The sequence below is a fragment of the Clavelina lepadiformis genome, chromosome 1 (assembly GCF_947623445.1).
Source record: "Clavelina lepadiformis chromosome 1, kaClaLepa1.1, whole genome shotgun sequence".
NCBI classification, from domain to species: domain Eukaryota; kingdom Metazoa; phylum Chordata; class Ascidiacea; order Aplousobranchia; family Clavelinidae; genus Clavelina; species Clavelina lepadiformis.
Window position 1 is genome coordinate 11,816,340 of NC_135240.1, and position 23,552 is coordinate 11,839,891.

General features: G+C 34.1%; 2 protein-coding genes across 2 annotated transcripts; both read left to right on the forward strand.

The window, feature by feature from the left end:
• The first annotated feature begins 2,511 nt into the window (after positions 1-2,511).
• LOC143465233 (26S proteasome regulatory subunit 6A-B) lies at positions 2,512-6,081 on the forward strand. Its single transcript, XM_076963427.1, has 12 exons — positions 2,512-2,649; positions 2,963-3,043; positions 3,146-3,271; positions 3,946-4,053; positions 4,118-4,180; positions 4,260-4,397; positions 4,500-4,643; positions 4,814-4,962; positions 5,091-5,187; positions 5,314-5,459; positions 5,577-5,658; positions 5,736-6,081. The coding sequence occupies exons 1-12, from the start codon at positions 2,575-2,577 to the stop codon at positions 5,844-5,846; spliced, it is 1,320 nt and encodes a 439-aa protein (XP_076819542.1). The 5' UTR covers positions 2,512-2,574; the 3' UTR covers positions 5,847-6,081.
• Positions 6,082-7,278: 1,197 nt separating this feature from the next.
• On the forward strand, positions 7,279-23,539 carry LOC143444289 (phosphatidylserine synthase 1-like). Its single transcript, XM_076943478.1, has 12 exons — positions 7,279-8,326; positions 12,530-12,624; positions 12,771-12,888; positions 16,458-16,604; positions 17,319-17,477; positions 17,752-17,903; positions 18,504-18,645; positions 19,304-19,416; positions 20,342-20,407; positions 20,563-20,662; positions 20,936-20,998; positions 21,120-23,539. Exons 1-12 carry the CDS (start codon positions 8,246-8,248, stop codon positions 21,357-21,359), a joined length of 1,476 nt encoding a protein of 491 aa, XP_076799593.1. The 5' UTR covers positions 7,279-8,245; the 3' UTR covers positions 21,360-23,539.
• The last annotated feature ends 13 nt before the right edge of the window (positions 23,540-23,552 follow it).

Consider the following 23,552-nt stretch of genomic DNA (forward strand, 5'->3'; position numbering starts at 1 on the left):
AATTTGCTTGAACTCCTAATAATTTCGTTGGCGACCAAAGTGTAAGAAGCAGCCTGATATTGTTGTAGCTTTTTTTCTAATATTTGAAAAAAGATATTGTAGGCTACCGCCTGTTAATAGAAAGAAAAATATATCCATCATTTGGAACATTATTAGGTAACACAAATAAAGTCAACAGATAGGTACAGTGACCCTTTAGAATCCACAAGACAAAGTTTGTAAATAGCCACGTCAATCTGCGTCTAAATATGGAATATCCACAAGCAAGATGCCTGAAAAAGATTTAGATGTATATCGGTCTAGTATTTATCCAGAGACGGAACACAATTAGGCACTTCACAGTGGAAAACTACGGGTACATCATTAACCAAAATTTCTGGAACATTGTCTGCTACTTTTTTCTTGTATTGTTTTGCTTATATTTAATGTAACACACAACTTCCCGTTCGTTTTTGGAAATGCTACACATCGTAGACCAAGTTTTCAACCACTGCATGACTGAAACGACAATGTATGAAGAAAAGTTAAGGCTGATTTTACTGATAAAATTTTTCCAAAAATTTAATGTTAAAACAGCTGAAATGTCTATGTTTGAAAAATCCAACAATTCAATCAGAAAATGGCAATTCCAGCATGAATACATATGAAATTGAAAAATTTTGTTTTCGTACACTTGCAGACATTAACATAGACTGGCTCCATTCAAAGAAAAACTGAGTACACTACAAAACAAGTTACAATTACTTGTAAAATTATTGGCTAAACGACTAAAGTATGTTATATAGGACAAAATTTTGCATGTATTGGTATAAATTTTAATGTTTTACATTGAGTATAAAGATGTTTTATTTAGGTTTGAATCAGCAACATAGGATGTTTTTCCGTAAACTACCTATCGGACCTTATGGTATAATGAAGCTGTGATAAAAACAGCAGCCATGGAAAGGCAAAGACCTTTCTGGCTGGGAAGTATGGGCTTTTGAAATTTATGTTTCAAGATTGCGGTTGTATCGGATTAGGAATTATCTGAAGAAGGAAAAAGTCTTATTGCGGGTGTAATTTTGTTTTTGTTTCTTATCATTATCATATAACTTCCGACACCTAGCAATCATCAAAGTTAGTTCACATGTATCTACACTAGACTGGAAAGCAATGCACTTTTCGACGAGATTTAGATCTATGCAGGGTGCCAAAAATCGAAGTGACCGGGAGCGCCACGTGCATTTTGCAGTCAACACTAGCCTAACATACAAAGCCTGTTGACTCTCTCTTTCGGTGATAAATGTGCGACCTTAAAAAAATGTGGCGTTCAGGTGCACACAGCACAGTCTTGAAAAATGTTGAAGGTGCAGCTGCTTTCCACTATGGTACCTACATATTAACACTGTTCTGTGACTAAGATGGCGTTTGACAAAATATAGCAGTATGCATTGCTTCATTGTGTTTTACACTTTACACTCGCTTTACACTTTTCTGTATACCGGTACTCTAACACAGGAGTCAGCAATCACCGGGCCATGACCTGGTGCATGTCCGTGAGGAATTTGTCACTGGGCCAAGTAGAAGCAATACACTATGTAGCAGTTTGGTAACCTTAAATGTACATTTGAGACAGTGATTCCACCATTGTTCTGGATGAAAATCAAGCCATTAAATCGAAGTCAGAATATCCTGACTTCGCTATAAGAGCACTAAAAACCCTGCTAACGTTTCCAACGTTCTATCTATGTAAAGCTGATTTTTCTGTGATCACAGCAACCAACACAAAATCACGAAGTAGGCTTGACAGAAGGAGCACACTGCAGGTTTCATTGACTACCATCAGGTGAGAGCACCTTATTGTGAAGCCTAGGGTTCTCACTGAATCAATGTCATGATGGATGATGAGTTGTAATAAATTTACATGTTCTATCCTTAAATAGGCCTAACTTATAGACAGTTACAAACTTACAATGAACTACAGAAGTAACCAACACATTTTTAGAGTCCCTGAGTGTACACACTGTATGTAATTATCAAAGTTCGACTGTATAAGCAAATAGTTGAATGGTGAACACTGTATTTAGCTCAAAGGAGTTTAATTATATTACAAGTAGCCTACTGAACAAAGCGGGTATTCTAACTACAATTGACAGTTGGTATTTTTTTCTATCTGGCCCTTTGTGAAAAACGTTTGTTAATGCCTGATATGGACTGTAGCCTGGTATTTGTTAAGTTGTGTAGCCTACTGCTGCAAGTGATGAGAAATAATTCTTACCAACCAGCTAACAGTTTATCAAATATTCCTTAGGATGGATTGCTAATTAATAGATCACGCTACATATTGGTATATAAAGAGATATGTGACAGACATGTCTATTTGCACATGCTTTACTAACTTAGCAACGATAAATGGTGAAACTATAATTAGTAACTTAGTATAAACTTCAATGATAGTTACAGGCATGGTGTTGATAATTAATTTAAATGATTGTAAATGCAAAGCATGCAATTTTATTAGTTATGTTTTAGTGTCATCGTGTTTAATTCAATTGTGTTTGAGAGTACGTTTTGCTTGTATACTGTAAATGAAACATGACTCCCCCAGCTGTTGGAGAAAAACCAAATGGAGACGTTATAGATGATCAAGCAATATGGGATAATGTTGAGGTTATTTGCATTTAGCTTTTTTAGAAAAAAAATTTTTTAGGCTAAAAATCAAAGAACTAGTCTTTGTTGACCAATATATAAGCCTACTTAGTACACTGTAAAAATAAAAAATGCAATACAATACAAATAAACAATACAAAAATAAACAGTACTGTATTTAAATGTATTGTAAGTGTAACTAAATATTTGTACTGCACTTGCAAATTTGGCTTCACAGTCATACTGTCTCTGCTTTCTTTCAAAGCTGTTTGACATTTTGTAATTTTGCATGTTATCAGCGTTTTATTCAATAAACTATTTTTTATTTTGCCAGGAATCTTTGGGTGAAGAAATCCAGAAAATGAGTACAAATGAAATAATTAGTCGCACAAAGTTATTGGACAACGAAATAAAAGTGGATTTTTAGTATTTTAAAATGACCTTTTTATCCTACTGTGGTTATGTTTTTAAAATTATAGCTGACTGTTATTACTTTATAAAAATTATTTCAACAAAGATTATGAAAAGTGAAACAATGAGAATATCACATGAGTTGCAATCTATGAAAGAAAAAATCAAAGAAAATGCTGAAAAAATTAAAGTCAATAAAACTCTTCCTTATCTTGTCTCCAACGTTATTGAGGTATGTATGCAGAAATGTCAACTCTGTATTGTCAAACTCCTGGCATGTGGGCTTGGCCCAATGCGTCATTTTATGTGGCCCACCAAAGGGGGCACTCTGAAATTTTTCGTCTCACTTTGGTATGTTTTGGACTAACATTCCATAAAATGCCATCAAAAAACATGTTTCAAACTTTTTTAACTGTGGTACAAAATCGACAACAGAATTTTTGGACTAAAAATTTACATCTAAGCAGCTATTTAAATGCTTACATAAGAATCATAGAGATTTTAGTTTTATTCTGTTTGACAGTTCCTTAAAGTGTGGGGCTCACAGTATTGTGACCTGGGTCCTGTTGAATAGTTTAAAATTTGAACAATACTATTCAAAAAAATTAGAATGTGTGTACACTGATTATCATAATTGATACAAAGACAAGTTCGATGACTTGGGCTTGAGCAATGAAGATTCATCACCAAGCTTTAATTGTCCAAAAACTTTCTACAGTCTGAGGATAAGAAGTTCATGCTAGCATTTTGTCTCCAATTTGTCATTTAAAGTGTGATGCTCAAAGCAAGGTTTTGTGATTGACCAACCTCTTACAATCAACATATTAAGTTTGTTATTATTATTGTTAACTATGAATACTGGCACAGTTTTCACCATAACCTTAAATGACATCTTTTTTTGATCAGTTACTTGATGTTGACCCTGATGAACAAGCCAAGGAGGATGGAAGTAACATTGATCTTGACTCACAAAGGAAAGGAAAATGTGCAGTTATCAAGACTTCAACTCGACAGGTATTTTCCCCATTTTTTCTGTTTGAAAAAGTAATTGTTTTTAACTATTTTTTTTAAATTTCAGACTTATTTTCTTCCAATAATTGGACTTGTTGAAGCTGAAGACTTAACACCTGGAGACCTTGTGGTATGATAATTGCACATTAAAATAGTTGTTAATTGGAGTTGTATTTCACGCATTGTCGTGGCTTATGTCGTATATCTAGGGTGTGAATAAAGATTCTTATCTGATCCTGGAGAAATTACCTACTGAATACGACTCCAGAGTGAAAGCTATGGAGGTTGATGAAAGACCTACTGAACAGTACTCGGACATTGGTGGACTGGATAAGCAAATACAAGAAGTGTGTAAAGTTAACTGTTTAATGAAAATGGCTCGTCCTCCATCCTTGCTCACACTTAAAATGGTTCGCCCTGTATTTCTATTACTGTTATGTTGTTTGTAGCTTATAGAAGCTGTGGTACTTCCCATGACTCACAAAGATCGTTTTGAAGCAATTGGAATACAGCCACCTAAAGGTGTTCTTATGTATGGCCCACCTGGTACAGGAAAAACACTTCTTGCTCGAGCATGTGCTGCACAAACAAAAGTACATTCTCAGTTCAATGATCTCTTTTGATATTTTTTTAACAAAACTGTATAGGTTTTTCATTTTTTTTTAAATCATATTCATTATTTATGTTGGTGTGTTAAAATAAAATTGTAAGAGTGATATTTATTTTTTTAACGCAAAATATAAGTTGTTTATTTTGTGACTAGTCTACTTTTCTCAAACTTGCTGGGCCACAATTGGTGCAAATGTTCATCGGAGATGGGGCAAAGTTAGTTCGAGATGCTTTTGCTTTAGCAAAAGAACGCAAACCAGCGATAATTTTTATTGATGAGTTAGACGCTATTGGAACGAAAAGGTTGCTTTCATGATTTTGAACTTATGATGATTAGTTTTTAGCAGCTTTTCTTGCTTTTTTAGTGTAAACAATTTTATTTTTGTCATAAACTTTAAAGCATAATGGCTAAAGTTAGATTTTTCTTGCAGATTTGATAGTGAAAAAGCAGGTGATCGTGAAGTGCAAAGAACCATGTTGGAACTTCTCAACCAGCTAGATGGTTTTGAGCCAAATAATGATATAAAGGTACAAGGGAAATGGTTAGCGTAATACATATTACTGCAATGCCACTGAATTTAGTTGTGCACTTGTCATAATTTCATGTTATTTTTATATTCCAACACCCTTCATTGAATTATTATTGATATGAAGGTTATTGCTGCTACAAACAGAGTTGACATCTTGGATCCAGCTCTTTTGCGGTCCGGGCGTCTAGATAGAAAAATTGAATTTCCAGTTCCAAATGAAGAGGCTAGAGCACGCATTTTGCAAATCCATTCCAGAAAAATGAATGTCAGGTTAGTAGCTTTAGCAGAATACTCGTATAAAGGATTTTGTTGTGTTTTGAATAATGTTTTATTGCCATAGTACGGACTAACACTAAACTGAAGGTTAAATTAAAGAGTTTTTTCCAGTGGTGACGTGAACTTTGAAGAGCTTGCCCGGTGTACAGATGATTTCAATGGGGCCCAGTTGAAGGCTGTATGTGTTGAAGCGGTATGTTTGAATCACAATATTTGTGTTAATATTTGCATTTTTACTCCATAAAATATTATATGCATATTTTTTGATAGGGTATGATTGCTTTAAGACGTGAAGCCATTGATTTAACACATGAAGACTATATGGAAGGAATTCTTGAAGTTCAAGCTAAGAAGAAAGCTAATCTGCAATATTATGCATAAAATGTCAATACCCTACCATTTTTGAACTGTTTACTGGCCCAAACATTGCTGTCATTTTCAGGTTCCGTGAAAGGGTTTATTGCAAAAGAAACGCTTTGATGTATGGTTATTTATACCTTTTAATACATCAGTGGAACAGCAAAACTAATGCTAGTGTAAAACTAGCAATAAAATTTGTCATAGAGATGACCGTGTAACAAGATTTTTATGTAATTAAATTCAAAGGTTTAACTTGGTACAGAATATTATTTCCTGAAAAGTTTATGACATTAGAATCTCACAATGTTGCCAAAATGCCCTGTGACTTCGTTCCTGTTTAATATACTATATACTAACATAAGCCCAAACAGAGAGTGTTTGGCGAGTATATCGTTTCCGGGGCCCATAATTAAGTGGAGTTTATTTTAAGGAATGAGTAGACAGACATTGGAGCAGAAGGAAGACCGAGGCAGCTTTACATATAGTGGATCTTTAATCATCCTATTTTGATAAATTTTTAATCATAGGTAACGTTTACATTTAACTATGAACGATAACTTTTAGGAGGCGTCAAAGACCTAAATCTAAGATTTCTATGATTTTGTTGGACGTCCTACGTACAGCTTTAAGAAACATGTTTAGACAAATCAGAAGGCAGCATGGTTGGTTTTGTTTTCTAGCCTGGGAATTACCCTAGCAGTTAACGTGCTTCAACGTCTCAGGTCGTGTGCAGAATTTGGTTAAAAACTAACATGAAAGTAGCTAAAATTGTTTTTTGGACCGAAAATTCTAGTGTTTATTTTGCGCCTCTGTTAAAAAAGTTTGAATCATGGTTTTTACTATGTATTTCTAAAAAAAAAACGTTCAGGTACATTCGAAAACTTCACTGATTTTCGTGAGTATCGTTTATCAAGTTCAAGTCTTAACACAAGGCAAGTCACACTCCGGTCTTTCCGTTACTGGTAATGGGCAAAAGCGGTAACCAATGCTTCCAATTCTGACATACTAACAGCTCTTTTATACATGGTTCCCGATTTTAATTAATTCCAACACCGTAATGATCCAACTTTCGTAGACTAATAAATACCCTAAAACTATTTTTTTGATAAATTCTTCAATCTTATTCAATGCAGCAGGCTAATGGGCTACTAATGTCCAATATCATAAAAAATTAAAACAGTGCTTCATAAAAAGTCTTTGATCAAAGACCACAGAAATCGACATTAATATAAAGACTTGACGCGGGTAGACGTCTCAAAAGAGCGTCTGCGTGCATTCTTGTCTAAAAGACGACTGAATCGAAATGCGAACAGCGAATAAAAAAAAGCACAATAATTTTTTTGGCAATTAAACATGGTGTCCTACCGCAACCTAGCGGGCAGGATGGTGAAGGCTACATGTCTGCGATTGTAACGTCATAAATTGAAATCCAGTTATGGTTTTCACTCAGCAGAAAAGCAGCATGAACCTGACTTGAGGCTAGCGCAGTTAGCCGAGTTAGTATGTAGTATTGGGGTGTAGTATACAAGTGCACAACCAGATAACGTCATAATTTGAGTAGCTAGGGTCTAGTATACAAAAGCATCTGTGGTTGTGCACTTGTATACTAGCCTAGCAGAGTCATAAACTCGCAAACTCGAGTTGCAAGTCATGTCAAATCATACGGTTGAATGCTGAGTAAAGTATAGCCTAGGCCTACCATATGTATCATACTAGATTGTAAACCGCCTTTGTTTGTAAGCTGTCCTCAATTGTAAAGCACATCTGATAGGCTAGTGCTAAAAAATTATTGTAAGCCGTGCAGCATGTGTGGTAATTGTGTTGAAATTGAAATGCAGTAAGCCATTTTAGATCAAAAGTTTTGTTTGGTAGCCTAATATGGTAATGTATTTGGCTAATGGTAATATTCACGACAATATAATAAAGAGCAGACAATATCAAATACTTTATGATTTTGATTTAGGCTGCATGCATAGTCATCAATAATGTCATTCAAGTTGGATTTGCAAAATGATGGATTAATAATAAATAGGCTAATCACTAAAACACTCTTAGTTAAACTCTTTAGTTATAATGCGTAAGCCTACCAGATTTCAGCTCCAATTTAACAGCTACAGCAAAAAAGGTCAAAACTCTACATTTTACTCAAGACTGCAAGAATATTTTCCTGAAAGCGTTTGACGAAAAAAAGCTAACAAATATTTGCAGAGTAGATTTCCTATACAGACAAACAGAATAGACCTTTTTAGAGTCATGACTGCCAATTTTTGGCTGGCAAGATTTTTCAATCACCTATACATAACAGTAGTTCAAACAACATAATTTGCCAATGATACATTGTTGTTGCTAACCAATATATATATACTTTTTCTAACTTAGCATTATTGTAATTTATTGTGCTCTATGCAATTAGCCTAAGTATGCGAAAAAGTGTCAACAGAAGAAATAGTAATCGAAGATTCAATTATCGATATGATTTTCGTGCTATCAATGAGCAGCAGGTATTGACATTTGGGGTGTGGAGATGTTGCAACACCACCCTCGGCAGTTTAAATAATTTTTGGGTGCACTGCTTAAAAGTTTATTTTGCTGGTTAAAAACAACTATTAATTCGTTCCAATGCTAGCATGCAGCACAATGCATTTTCTAAAATGCTATTATTACAAGATGCAAGCATTTTTCTCCTTTCCCTGTTTGGGGAATTGGTCTTTCTCTCTGCCAATTTTTGTCTCCTACGTTTATTTGAAATACTCGCACCTAGTTTAAACGCATTCGAACGCCAATTGAAACCTCATCGACACATCAACAATGTCTGATGGGAATGAAATTTTCTTGCATAAAGCATTTCAGTGGCTCATGTTAGCTTTTACACATTGCATCAGGATTTCACTTTACATAATAATTTTCAGGAAAAACGGTAAACACAATGCATAACGGTACTTGAAGGCTCTACACCTTCGTACATGAGCATGTAAACTTATATCAGACTTGGGCGACAACACTGTGCTTTAGCAGAAATGGACAAAATAGAACCGAATATATTAGGTCGCATTTTACAATACAGTTATCTGGTTAATGGTTATCATCATGATTATCTCACTTTATTTATTTATTAAATCACATCTATTTCTGCACTCATTGTATACCGTATATTGATTACACTTACATCATTTTGGTGAATTGTCATCTTAGTTATGATACTACATGTGCCCCAGTAATTTCATTAATGATGGTAAATTAAGAAATTGTGGCCGTGGTGGGTGTTGGGCTAAAGTTCATTATTTTTGTTTTTCTTAACTGAAAGCTTTGTTGGATGTGTCATAAGCGGCCATCTTTTTGTTTTCATTAACCATTAGCAAAGAAAAGACACTAGACATGTCCTTAGACTCTTAGAGCATGTTGTTTTATTATACTCAAATATCATTAATGCATACAGTAATATATGTGGAATTTTTTATTTCTAATTCCTTTTTATATTTTGTGTCAATAAAATTTTCTTACACAAGTTCCCTTGTGTTACCTGTTTTCTCTGTTTTGTTAAACACATTGTATCAAAGTCTATGGCGCAATACAAATATAGCCTTGAACTTAAACGCGTCGGTATGCAATGTAGCAATATTTTAGGCCAGTGTGGTCCAACTACAGGCCCGCGTGCGGCCCGCGAGCTTTCACAGTATTGATTTAATTTATTTCAATTAGAACAAGTATAGCATATGGATAAAAAGTATCAAAAATTTAATTCAAAGTTGTAGACAGCAGGGCCTATACCGTTTCGACCTATCAGGTCTCGTCAGTACAACTGGGCTTCTTAAAGGCTGATATGTACCTAGTGTTCCAGACGTTTTTGTTTCCTTTAAATATTCCACAGTTTTCATGTTATGTATCTTTTAAATTGAAACCCTAATACTGGCTATTGCGCAACAGTCAGAAATTAGGCATAATCCAATAATTGCAACAGCATCATTGCATCGCATCATCCATTTGTGTGTTACGTCATAATAGTGGGCATTACAGATGTGAATGAACAAACTCGTTCTACTAGGTAGGCAACTAGTAACTGCAAGAAGCCAGTTGTACTGACGAGACCTGATAGATCGAAACAGTATAGGCCCTTTTGTCTAAACTTTGAATTAAGTTAAAAATCTTCTAAATTTTGCTAGAAAGGATTGTATAACCTTATAAAATGGAAACAAATAAGAAAAGAAAGCTTGCTGACGAAGGCAGAGTATTTAATGAAGAGTGGTTGAAAAATTATTTTATGATTGAGAATAATGGCAAGCCATTATGTCTTGTATGCAAGCAAACAATTGCAGTGATGAAGGAATATAACGTCAAACGACATTATGAGACGCTGCACAAAATGCAATATGAAGAATATTCTGGGAAGTCACGAATTGATGTTGCTATCCGTCTTAAGAGGGAATATCAGAAAGAAAAGAAAGTTCTGAGTAATTTCATAAAACCACAAACAACAAGTACAGTAGCATCGTACGAAATCGCTCTGATGATGATAAAGAAAAATAGATTATTTAGAGATGGCGAATTGGTAAAACGAGGTGCAATAAAAATGGCACAGGTGTTTGGGGAAGACAAGGCTGCCAGAAAATTTGAAACTGTATCACTGTCTCATCAGACTATTGCGAGACGAGTACGTGATCTTGGCGAACATGTATCATTAAAACTGAAGAGTGTAATAGAAAGCTGCATATATTTTTCATTGGAACTGGATGAGAGTACGGATATAGTGACACAAGTCAGCTTCTTATATTCGTACGTACTGTTGATGACAATTTTACTGTGCAAGAAGAACTGGTTAAAATGTGTTCCTTGAATGAAGGTACGAAAGGTTCAAATATTTATGCTGCCCTCGAGTCTGTTATTCATTGCTATGGAGGGTTTGAAAAATGTTCATGCATCGTAACTGATGGCGCGAAAGCTATGACTGGTCATAACAAAGGATTAGTTGGTTTGCTTAAGAAAAATGGTGTGGACTGTATAACACTACATTGTATCATCCACCAGGAAACACTCTGTGGAAAAATGTTACAAGCGAGTGATATCATGAAGACAGTTGTCGACATTGTAAATTTAGTTAGAGGCGGCAACAAGGCACACAGACACAGGCGTTTCCTTACGTTTCTAGAAGAGTTAAATGCAGAATTCAGTGATTTACCACTTTATACAAATGTCAGGTGGCTTAGTGCTGGAAAAGTACTGCAACATTTCTTTGGTCTTCGGAAGGAAATACTATCATTTCTTCAAACAGAACAATTGGGTGAAACACAAATGTACCAAACTCAGTTATGCGACAAAAACTTCCTGTACAATCTTGCTTTCCTTACAGACATGACAATGCATTTGAATGTGTTAAACCTAAGTTTGCAGGGGCGAAAGCAAACTATTTCACATTTAGTTAGACACATTGAAGCTTTCCAGAGGAAACTGCACCTTTTTGCTGAATATGCTTGAAAAATAACGATCTTTCACACTTTGATTCTTTGCATGCACTTGTGGTAGATGATTATGAAGTAGAATGCTCCCGTTTTGTGAATGATATTAAGGCTTTATCTTGTGAATTTGAGAATAGATTTAAAGATTTTGACAGATTAAAACCTAATCTCCATTTGTATAACAGTCCTATGGATGTTAATGTGGAAACACAGCTACCAGAACTTCAGCTCGAACTCTGCAAGCTTCAGTGCAACTAATTCTTGCTGTCAAGGAAAAATGAAACCCCAGAGTGCTTCTGGAAATTAGTCAGCAAGGATAGATTTCCCAAACTGAAAAATTTTGCATTAAAAATGCACTCAATGTTTGGAAGCACATACATGTGTGAGAGTACATTTTCTAGAATGAAGCAAGTCAAGTCTAAAAACAGAAATCGAATGATAGACGAAACACTGGAAGATAGTCTCCGACTTGCTACCACTAACATTGGAATTGATGTAGAAACGATAGTATCAGAGAAACTCGACCACAGGAATCTCACTGATAGAGATTTGCAATAAATTTCTATTTGCTATTGTTTAACAATTTCGATTACGCACTCACTATCATTTTATTGGAAATGGCCCGCAAGTTGTCACGTTTTTGTAAAGTGGCCCGTAAGTCAAAAGTAGTTGGACCATGCTGTTTTAGGCAATGAAGCATGTCATGTAACAATCACTTTTCGGATAATGCATTGCAAACACATCCCTTATTTTGTGAAAGTCTCAATGACCAAAGAGCTTTGCACTCAACAAAACGCGTTACCCCTGGTATCCAACAACTGTTGTTAATTTGCATGCAGTTTTATATTTTGGGTGATTTAACAAAAAAAGCATGCAGTGGAAGGAGCTAGACTAAGAACAATCTTATGAAAAAAACGCATATACTTTTAGCTCAGTGACCAATATGCTATGGATGGTGATATGAAAGCAAATAAACCAACAGTAAAATAAACTTGGCAAAATTCCTGTTTCTTGGGGAATGCCCACTTTCAAAACTTAAGTTGGACGGAATACACCCCTTTAAGTTTTCTAGATCCGCCCCTGAATGACATATATCAGTATATGAATCAGCAATTTTGCATGAAAAGTTATCGATTTGAAAATGATTGCAAGACATGCATTCTTTAGACTAAGACAGTTATTATCTTTGGTTACACTTGTATCTGTAGATTTTTACATATTGTCTGAAGTTTATGTCAAATGTGCTATTTTCAGGTGGAAGACATAACACTTGAATTCTTTTACAAACCTCATACAATAACGCTGCTCTTGGTCATTATTGTTACATTGCTCTATACTGTCATGACAAGGTAAGGGACTGTGGCATTCTCATGTTGGCTATAAGTTAGTTTGTACATAGAACATGTACTGTATTACTTAGTGGTTAGTGAAGCAAAGGTTTGCTGGTAGAACTCTCAAGCATGATTGATGTTTAACTGACTTGCTTTATTTACAGAGATGAAAGTATGGAAGAGAAAAATATTTGGTATGGTTTGTATGCTGTTATCTTCTTTTTTATGGTGATTAGTATTCTAGCATTTCCGAACGGCCCATTCACCAGACCTCATCCAGTTGTAAGCTTTTTTGTTTCTTTATTAGATAAATCACAATATTACGTATTTGTGTATATTGTATTAATTAATTAGATACTAGTAGTCGAATCCGGTTAATTGCATAGTCAATTTGCCAAGCCTTTTTATGCGATTAAACGAATTATGCGTTTATGCGAAAGTGCAAATTCCACTTATTTTCTTACTTGACGTGCGAAGCTGGTCACGTGTAAAGACGTCAACACGCAAAACACTAACGTTTATTGTGTATTGCCATCATCCATTCATTCAAGCACGCACGCAAAAGATGAAAACATGCTTTCTTGCATTTGTGTTTTTAAACGAACAAATGTGGCCATGTCCGCCCCTTCAAACTGTAGTCATTGGCGAATTGTATGAAGTACATGCAGAACTTCTTTATTTTTTGGTGTTGTCACAGCGATTGCGTCAGCAGAGCTTTCTTTATTGTTGTCGTCTTTTTCAACTTGTTTATTTTGTAAAACTTCTTCACATATTGCGGCATCATCTTAACGCAACGCTTAAATGAAACTAAAACAGTGCGAATGTTAATGTGTGTGTATTGACAGCCACGTGTTAATGCTTAAATTGAGCATTGTTGGTTTGATTGTTTCGTAACAAAGCGCAGTACAAGTCACAAAGCTTACGCATTGCGTGTGCGCTCCCAGTGCGCGTTGTTTTCAATTTTATCTTTTAAAAACTTTTGAATAATCGAATAAATCACCTTCATTTTTATTCAATTAAGCGGATTATGCAATAAATCGTTATGCGATAAACCGAAGTATTATCTTTACAAATGATCGACTATGGTTTGGGACTTGCGCTCTTTATGCGATAAAACGAATTATGCGATTATCCAGAATGCAATTAACCGGATTTGACTGTAAGTAGTTTACACTGTGTTGTTATTTCTTCAATGATTTAGTTACAGGTTTTATTGTGTTACAGACAGTTTATCAGACTGAAACATGTACAGTATGGTATCATCAGTGTAATAAGCAAACAATTAGAGACCCGCGTTTTTGGGTTTTAATTAACTAAAAATAGGACATACATCTAAAAACAAATAAAAAGTTAACAGTTATTACAGTATGCGCACATTTGACATCATTCATTTCACATGCATCTACTGATGAGCTATTGGCCACGTAACAGTTTGGTGGTAAACTCACAACAATAGAGTTCTACATAAACATCTTACTTATAGCTATGTGATATAATAAAGATATAAAATTCTCAATATAACAATCGGTTTATATCATCTATGTTGTTTCATCCTTAATAATGTGCATTTAAATAACATTTTTGTCAAGTTGAAGTGTGTTCATCATAAATGTCATCACACCCAGTGTGAAAATTTTGTTAATAACCTGGTTTATTTATTTCTGTGTTAAATTCATTTCTGGAAGTACATTCATTGTTACTCTACATTAATCATGTGTAAAAAGTAATATCTTGACAAGTAAAGACACACAAGGAGCAACATGGCCATTTAGAGGCTAATTTATAGAGATCTTACAAGCATAAGTTGTTAATCGCACTGAAACTACAAAACATCAAATAACCAGTACCTGTTTTCGCTAGCATGTTAAATACGAGGAAACATTTTTACAAGAACACGGTTTTGTAAGGCAATGTGAACAATTCATTCATTTTTTTCAAACAACACATTGTTGTTAGCAACAACGTCAGATTTATTCATAAATTTTACATGCGCTCTATAACCAAACAGAAATCTGTGCAGCCTAACAAAATTTTGCAGCAACTCATTATGCATGTATACAGCACACTACCATTATAACACTTTTTGTACACAATCACCCCACCAAAGAGGTGGATTTCATTCTCTCTGGGGATAAATGGGTTGACGAGCATTGGCTGAATTTACAGTTACACTGGTTCTACTTTTTTAATGATTTTGAGAAAAGATAGATTTGTTTTTGTTGTAGTCATTAAAGGAAGACCTGTGTCCTATGTACAGATTCATAATCATGATCCCTTTTCTTAGTATTAATATGTACATTGTTTCTATTATACACACACTTGTATGACGACATACCGTGATCTTACTTAAATTAATACAAGAGTACCAAAATTGCTAAACAATTGCCCTGCTTCTGGACCATCCTCTTTTTTTCAGGTGCTAAAAATAAAGTGTTGGATTTCGACATAACTAACAATAGAGTTTTGCATGCTTACGATATCATAGTTGTGTTTGGAGACAGTGCAGTGGAAGTATTGCTTCTGCAAATTGACATTAAGACAGGGTTTATTAAACAACATAGGTCTGTAATACAGAAAAAATGTTTCTCGCATCTCGTCCTAATCACTAGACCAATTAGATATTGACCATGATAGTGGTGTGTTATTTGTTTATGCATACTTTCACAGTAATGGCGTTTACTCCCAATTCAGCTAAGTTACCATTTGTTGGTTGGTGAGGAAGTGATGCACCACTATTTTACAAAGTTTTGAATTTCACCTGAAACATGGGTCCATTATCTGTGATATGATCTTTGTGATCCCATATCTTGCAAAGCAATGTTTTAAGAAAGTAATTACTTGTTTGATTGACATAGTTGTCATTTGTCATCATGCCGATTTGAATGTGCCAATGCAATTGCACCACAACCAAGAAGGCCATAATTATGCAATTGCCTTTTGGTCTTGTTCCATAGAACCCAAGTGTGAAAGAAGGTTTTATTCAACTTACAATTTTTTTATGTTCTTGGTCATCCAACTTTAATCACTCCCGGCAGTTGAATTGCTTCTTTTTCCCGCTCTGACTTTTCAGATTGTATTTAGTCATCGTGGATTCATTCTAATAACATAAAGAAACTGGTGTTTAGTCAACTTCCTTGCTTTTGTCCTCTTACAAATTTCTGGCATATTGTGTTAACATTTGCTAAAGTATGAAGTTGGAATTAAACTTTACAATCATTTACATTAAGTAATGCAGTGAGCTCTGGCTTTACATTTATGTAAAGTTCATTTGCATAAGCACATTCACACTCTAAAAAATATGCACCACTTTTACTTACTACATCATGGACTCTCTCTGGCTCTGCCAAATAATTGCTCACTGAAGTTTGTTGACCTTGATTGTTGCTCTGGCGGCAAGTAGGTAAACTTGCTTTTACTTTTGCAGTATTTGAGCTTGGTTTGCGTTGTTAAATAAACCTGATGCTGCGGCGGTAATTGAGTTAACATATCGGCCGATTTTTGTTTCATGCTGCATATAAATTGTCTTTATTCTGCTTTTTTCTTTTTGGTTATGAAGTTATAACAGGTTAGGCTAAGCTTGGTCGCATCTATAATGTATTCTGGTTTGCTATTCCATTTATTTGCACCACTGCCACCATATTAATAAAGTGATTGATTTATATGCCACTCTTGGACATTCATGGTCTTACTTCAGGATACCCAAGTATAATGCATTGACAAATGAAAACACACACCCACAAAGGAGTAGTGCTTGCTTCGAGGCTATTGTATATTGATCTTACAAGCATAGCTGCATACTTCATTTATCTGGAAGTATACAACATCAAATAATTAATTAATTTTACTTTCAGGTTTGGAGAATCATTTTTGGTTGGAGTGTTTTATATTTTCTGTGCTTAGTGTTTGTGACCTTTCTCAGCATCAAGCAAGTTCGGGGTATAATGATATGGTTGGATGATGACCTTAAACATGTTAAGAGAGAAGTCGATGTTATAGAAGTATGTTCATAGTTCTGCAATTTTTAAGTCTTATAAGAAGATAATTACCGGTATATGTCAATGCAATGTTTACTTCTAAGTTAAACTCATACACATTGCAGTATAAGCCACTTAACGTAAACATGGATAATTAATATGAACAGACACTTTTATGATCAGTTTTATTAAGGGTCTAAGTTTTTTCATTTCAAATATATGTTTGATGTGACCAAACTTTATATCTTGTAACTATGTTTTTCCTTTCTCGTATTTCCCAACCACATAATACGTTGTTACATTGGTATGTTACTGTTTAGTTTCAATCTTAAATTCTGACTTCATTTTATCTGCATGCATTAATTATGTCTTTTCTGTAATCTAACTTTGCATGCATACTTGTTGCAGTCACATGACAGGGGAACATTGGTCCGTAATGTAGTCAGACTTGTTTTTTTTGTTTTGCACTTGTGACATTAGTGTTTATTTATATTTTTGGCATAAAACACACAGCATATCTGCTAATGACTAGAACTTGTTATTAGGTTTTTTTGTGGCTAATCGTGTTGATCCTGGACTAGTTAATGGTTATATCAGCAATAGGTTTTATTTAATATGATCTGATCACAAGATGGTCATACGAAGCGATATCTACTGCTTGATTGTAATATTTAATTAATATCTTTGGACAGCCAACCACACAAAGTTGTCTGAAATGTAAACATCTAATAACTGCAGGAATATGCAGTAAATTGCTCAGAAGTCACCGCTGCCAGATTATATGCAAGTCTTGATATATTTGCTTTTGCACATTTTTCTGGTTGGGCAATGAAGGCTTTACTGCTACGAAGCTATGTCATGTGTTGGTCAATAAGCATTTTATGGGAATTAACAGAGGTAACATTTTATATTTATCTACTATGTTTATAACTGGTAACAGACTATTTGGTTTAGTTCTAAGGTTTTTCGATTCTTATATGTGTTCTAATTTGTTGTTAAATACAAAAAAATTAAGTTTTTAAAATCTTTTCCTTCAAAACTTAATGTTTTGTTTATTTTTAGTTTTTATTAACCAATAGACAGAATCTGTGTTATGTTTTCAAATTTTTATTGACTTGTGGGAGATTGTTTTGCTTTACTTTTTGTGATTAATATTTATACTTCATTTTAGGTGTTTTTTATGCATCTGCTTCCAAACTTCAAAGAATGTTGGTGGGATCAAATATTTTTAGATGTATTGTTGTGTAATGGATTAGGTATTTGGGTCGGCATTCAAGTTTGTAAGTTTCTTGAAATGAGGGAATACAGATGGGAATCAATAAAGTATGCAAAATTTGCGTTTTATTTCGAGTTTTATCCTTTGCATAATTAAATCGGACTTTACATTAATGTACATCTATCATCAGTAGGGATTGGTCAAATTGAAAAAGATTCGTAAGAATACACATAATAGATTTTGATGCTCGTGCAGATACCAATCTGCTAACTTTGCTTAAGCTCGTTTATCAAATTGCTTTTCAAGCAACACAATCATGTGTAAAATTGTCATTTTATTTTTGAATGAAAAAATGAATCTGTTTTTTTTGTTTATACTACTAAAATTTATTGCAACCCTTTATTTGTCTTTATGATCGATCATACAAACAAAAACTTCAATGTTTTGTTGATGTCTTGTTTTTGCGAAAACTTAAATTAGAATTTACTTACAAGAATCGGATAGGCGGATAGGTGATTTAAGAAAATAACAAAAATATTCAATATTTGTGCATAGTATTCAGATTTTTATTGTTTTTGATAATAAATTTAAAGAAATGGCTCATTCTAAATCTCCACCGTATGAGATAGCCTGTTGTGAGTTGTGAGGCACCAAGATCGAAGAATTTCAGTTCTGCTACATTTTATATTGTTTTGTTGTGTTTGTAGAGATATCCATTCAACGTCAGGTAAACTAAGAAGAGCTGCCATGCAGTTTATGCCACAGAAGTTGTCACCATTACGATGGCTTGATCCTAATTCTAATGTTATGCGAGTCATAGGAGTTTACATTCTTCTTGTGCTTTTTGTGGTAAGTCAGATGCATTTGACATGAAAATATTGGATACTTTTGCCAATACAGTATAGTTCGGTCAATACATCCACCTCATAACCCGCTGATTTTAGATATATTAAACAGTGGTTGTAATAAACGTTTTTTTATTCTAAAACTGCCACTGACCAACTCCCAGACCCAGATGGTGAAAATGCAATCAGTGCATTGTATTGTATTTATTCGACACGTAGGCTAGAACAAGCGAAACACTTCAGGAGTTCAGGTGCAATAAAAAGCTGCTTTAATTGCAATGAATGATGTTTTAAAATAGTTTAGAACTTTAGATAGATAAATGTGAATGATGATGAAATGATGTTTTAAAATAGATTAGATATATTTTATAGTTGGTTTTGTTTCTTCACAGTAAATAGCCATTTACCTACACAGTAAAGAACAATTAGCCTACTTGAGGAATTGAAAGTGGTTGTATTAAGCGTATAAAATGGGTTTTTTATAACGGGAAATGAATAGGAAAATTTAATCCCAAACAATTTAGATGCAACATACAGTTGCTTTATACTGTGGATGTATCAACCGAATTATACTGTTACTTACACTAGTTTAGACAACAGGTGAAGAAATTTTTCATATATGCAAATAACACCACCACCACTGGTCTACCTTGTGCTTTCAGCTATCGGAACTCAACACATTTTTTCTGAAACATTTCCTGAGATTTCCAGCAAACCATGTTTTTTGTTGGGGTCGAATAGGATTGATATCCATCTGCTCGGCACCTGCTATCAGGTTAAAGAAATGAATTTACTAAAATGAGTTTTAAGGAATAAGTAAAAGTAAATGAAATTTAATGTGCGAGTTTTTAGTGCATATATTTTAATTGCATGAATGAGGGTACCGACTGCTGTATACAGAATGCAGGAACTCATTTTATTTGTGTGAATGTGTGTTTTGTGCATGTCTATATGTTATTACCTGTTTCCGTCATTCGGAAATTTAACATTTTGTAATCCCCTATAGGCAGGGTTGCCATACTGTCCTTATTTTGAAGGTCTGTGTCTTGGAAAATATTTCTGTCCTTATTTCTAAGAAAAATGTTTATTTTTGTCTTATTTTTAGGTCAGAGCTTCCTATTTTGGGCATTTCGACACCTTTAGTATACTATTTTGTACCAAAGAGATACCAAAATTAAGAAAAATCTAATACTGTCTCGTTTTATTTTCTTTTTAGGAACATTGATTGCCTTCTTCTGGTGTGCACAGTTTAATGTAGTATTCTTCTTTCGTTTCCTAGTCATCCTTATTTTTAAGTCAAGACCGATGACAACCCTGCCTATAGGTGTTAGCCAAGTTGTACTGATCATGGATTTATGTTTTCATCATGCCGAATTATATTGCTTAATAGTAACCGTTATTATACCTTCTAATTCGATCAGTGTCTGGCTCACTTACATTACTCAGTATGCGATGTTGTAATAATTATTATCAGTAATTGATAAGAAACCAATGCAGTGATGAAACTAGGCTTCTTAAAAAGATGACAATATACCACCCAAAGGGTTGCAAGCCCTAGTCTAGTACTGTATGTATAAGGAAACCACGCAAACCTATTTCCTGAAAAAGACGTATTTGCCCAAGCTAGAAATGCATTACCTATTCCTGCATGATTTTCTTAAGTAGGGAGTTCTTTAAAATATCATTCTTTTCTTATGTAGGCAGTACTATGTTTATCTCACTGACACCCGATGCAAAAGAGTTGGAACCCAAACTTGGGTTTACATGTAAGTGTGGATATTTTTCTTGTTGTTAATTACTTTTTTAAAACTGTACAGTTTGTGTGTAAGTGATTATAATGATTCAAGTGTTTTTTTATGGCGCTGTGAAATATTTACTAATGGATTAACTAACTAGCCCGCGATTGTGGTTTGTTTTTCAGTGCTATAGTTTGCACTGAAACTATTATTTCTTTGAAGTTTGGTGCTGAAGAATTCACCAGAACGCAATTCTTGAATGTTATTGGATGGCTTGTGGTTACTGTACGTTGTTACATATCTTTTTAATTGCAGTGAAGTTTTTAAAGTTCTTTCATTTTCGTTTCTGGCATTCTAATCGTGATGAAACACCTAGTCATAGAGTATTCCTTGCATACGGTAGTGCACAATGGAGAGTATTCAGCAATTATTTTTAAAGTATGATTGTTGATAGATTTATCCTCATTTTCAACATGAACATATTTAAATTTCAAATTGTGTCAGCAAGAAAATTCAGATATACTTATCTCCTAATAGTCTTTTAATATTTATTTTTAGTTGGTTATGGCCCTTGTTTGCCTAAGTTTTGGTGCCATGCTCTGCAAGTGGGGCTACAGGAAGGTAAGTTTCAATGTACAAGAATTTTGATGAACCAATCCTATGAATTTACCAACGATTGAGAGATTAAAAGATAAGCGCTGGAATCATTGCAACTGACAAAAAACATTCTAAATGTTCTCAGGAAGTTGAAGTGTATGATGGCAATTTATCTGGACCAGAGTTTCCGATGGCACTTAGGCCATTATCCAAATATGGAAGAGCTTCTTGCAATGGTTCTGATTCTGACAGATGTTCCAGTTCCAGCACGGATGAAGACATGGATCTAGATTCTGAAAAAGAAGAATTAAATTATCTTGTTAATCGGAAAAATGTTGTTAAATCAAGCAAGATTAGCAAGAATGGCAAATCCTTTTGCAGTTGACAGGAACGTACTAACTGTTTAAGTTGCTCTTCTTGCTAGATAGTAACTATGTTGTTTTTAGCTTTAAGAAACAACAAGTGAAGTTGACTTTTATGTTTTGTTTTTTTCTTTTCATCAATCTTACTTGTTTATGTACTTAATTTTTTCTTCAAAGTGATTCACAACAGCAATATTACCTAATTTTTTTCACAAAACATTTTACCGCTAAAACGTAATGAGCAAATGATATTCATAAAAAATGTTTCAGAAGACTTCATTACTGCCATGACAGCTTTTATGACCAGTTTTCGGAAAAAAAACTAAGCAGTCATAATATAAACGTTGAAACATTTTAAACTGCAAAACCTAATTTTTCAACGTGATGTTTTTTATGATACATAATTCAGAATCAAATGCACAAAGTCTAACCTGTATATATGCTTTTTCACATCTATTTTGAATTAGTTGATTTTTCGTTTTCACTGACACATTATTTCTTAGAAAAGCTTTCAAATGTCTATCCATGACAGGTGTTTTTGAAAACTACAGAAAAAAAATTATAAAACAACTTACTTTGAATAATGCTTTATTAGTGTATCTTGATTATGTACTTCTACTCAGTGTAATGTACTATAAACCTGCTGTTAAACATCTGCTTTGCCACTTGCCCTGTGTTCACAATGTGCTCACTTCGAATCGCTAGAAGTAAAATTTCTAAACCAAATTATGGTGTTTTCTAGAAATTATGGTTGTATACAGAAACCTCAAAACCCTTGCAATTTTCTCTGTTGTATATTTGTTTGTTGAAAATATACTGACAAATAATTAATTAAATTATCAATCATAATATTTGTGTAATATCCGAAGTGTTACTTTTCTGTTACATAAATCTACTGGTCTCCTAAACGCATATTACCTTGCGTGATGCTATTTCAGTGATACGGAAATTAACAGTAACTTCTGTAATATGAAATTAAAATAACATATTCATGCTCTAACCGCCAGTGATAAATTACTCCCGACTGGTAAACGTTTCTCTTAATTCAAATTTTTTTTAAATGTGTTTTATTTCCTATTAAGGCATAGATAAATTTCTTTGTGTGTCTACGTCTACGCTTATTTTTCCATTTGTTGCCTGTGATATTTTTGCAAAGGAGTACTTTATTTTTCATTAAATTTCGTCAGTCTTACAGTTACTTGAAGAAGTTCGCTGTTCAAACTTGTATTTTGTGATGCTTTTCAACTTCTTTGTTATCTGGATACTGATCATTTTACGCCCAACCTGATACTCTCAAGAAATAACTGGTAAAATATTATCCACGCGAATTTTAGCTTTCATGTGAACAGTTTAGGATTGCATGATTTTTTGAGTTGTTATTTAACGTTAGCTTGTGAATGCGACCCTCAAAACGTCACAACAAAAGGCTGAGTAAGATAGTAAATGTCCTAACTAATTTCTGTTAAACCTGAACTCGATCGTATAACTCTCAAGACCTCAGGCTTAATTGGTAATTATTACTCTAACCGTTGTACATTCACGAGCAATGTCCATTTTTAAATGATTACTGCATTACCATCGCATCTCATTTTAATTCGACTAACGACCAGAACACATCACGATTTTCAAGCTTGAAAAACCACTACATAATTTAACTCAAAAACTGAAGACACTGGAATGCATATAATGTACGCACTTTCAAATGTATCACAAGTACAAACGGAAGCAAGAGAACTCTGGAATTAACGTTAGCACGAAACAAAAGAAACGCTAAGGGTCGTACGCATTTGTCAGATGATCTGTACCGCAATGAATTTTTTCTCTATACACCATGACTATTTTATGTAAACATTCAAATAATAATTAATCAAGCCCTGTTGTAACCACACAGCATATAACATACTTGCATGTATAACTGGTGGTTATAATGACCTTGTGCAGTGCGCATTTGTTTTATGTTGTTATCCATAGCCTACCTTTCTATTAGCGTTTGTACTCAAGTGACTTTTATTAATCTGCTTTACATATTAATTTTAGGTTGCCCAGGAAAATTGTGCTAAACTCATGGTTGATCCAATAACACCCACTGTTTTAATTACAACATCTTTTTGTGAATGCTTTATGCATTTTCTTATAAACTCTAATGTGTTGTTTTGTGTTAATATTATGTCGTCAACCGGTTTTTGCTTAATTTATGTTTCAGGGTACCTGTAGAT

Bases quoted from the DNA above. Each gene is read 5' to 3' on its own strand.
- LOC143465233 (XM_076963427.1), top strand. From the start codon at position 2,575: ATGACTCCCCCAGCTGTTGGAGAAAAACCAAATGGAGACGTTATAGAT. The intron at 4,398-4,499 runs GTGTGTAAAGTT...TGTTGTTTGTAG, and splicing joins TGGATAAGCAAATACAAGAA to CTTATAGAAGCTGTGGTACT. The intron at 5,460-5,576 runs GTTAGTAGCTTT...AGTTTTTTCCAG, and splicing joins TCCAGAAAAATGAATGTCAG to TGGTGACGTGAACTTTGAAG.
- LOC143444289 (XM_076943478.1), top strand. From the start codon at position 8,246: ATGCGAAAAAGTGTCAACAGAAGAAATAGTAATCGAAGATTCAATTAT. The intron at 12,625-12,770 runs GTAAGGGACTGT...CTTTATTTACAG, and splicing joins CTCTATACTGTCATGACAAG to AGATGAAAGTATGGAAGAGA. The intron at 18,646-19,303 runs GTAAGTCAGATG...TTGTGCTTTCAG, and splicing joins TTCTTCTTGTGCTTTTTGTG to CTATCGGAACTCAACACATT.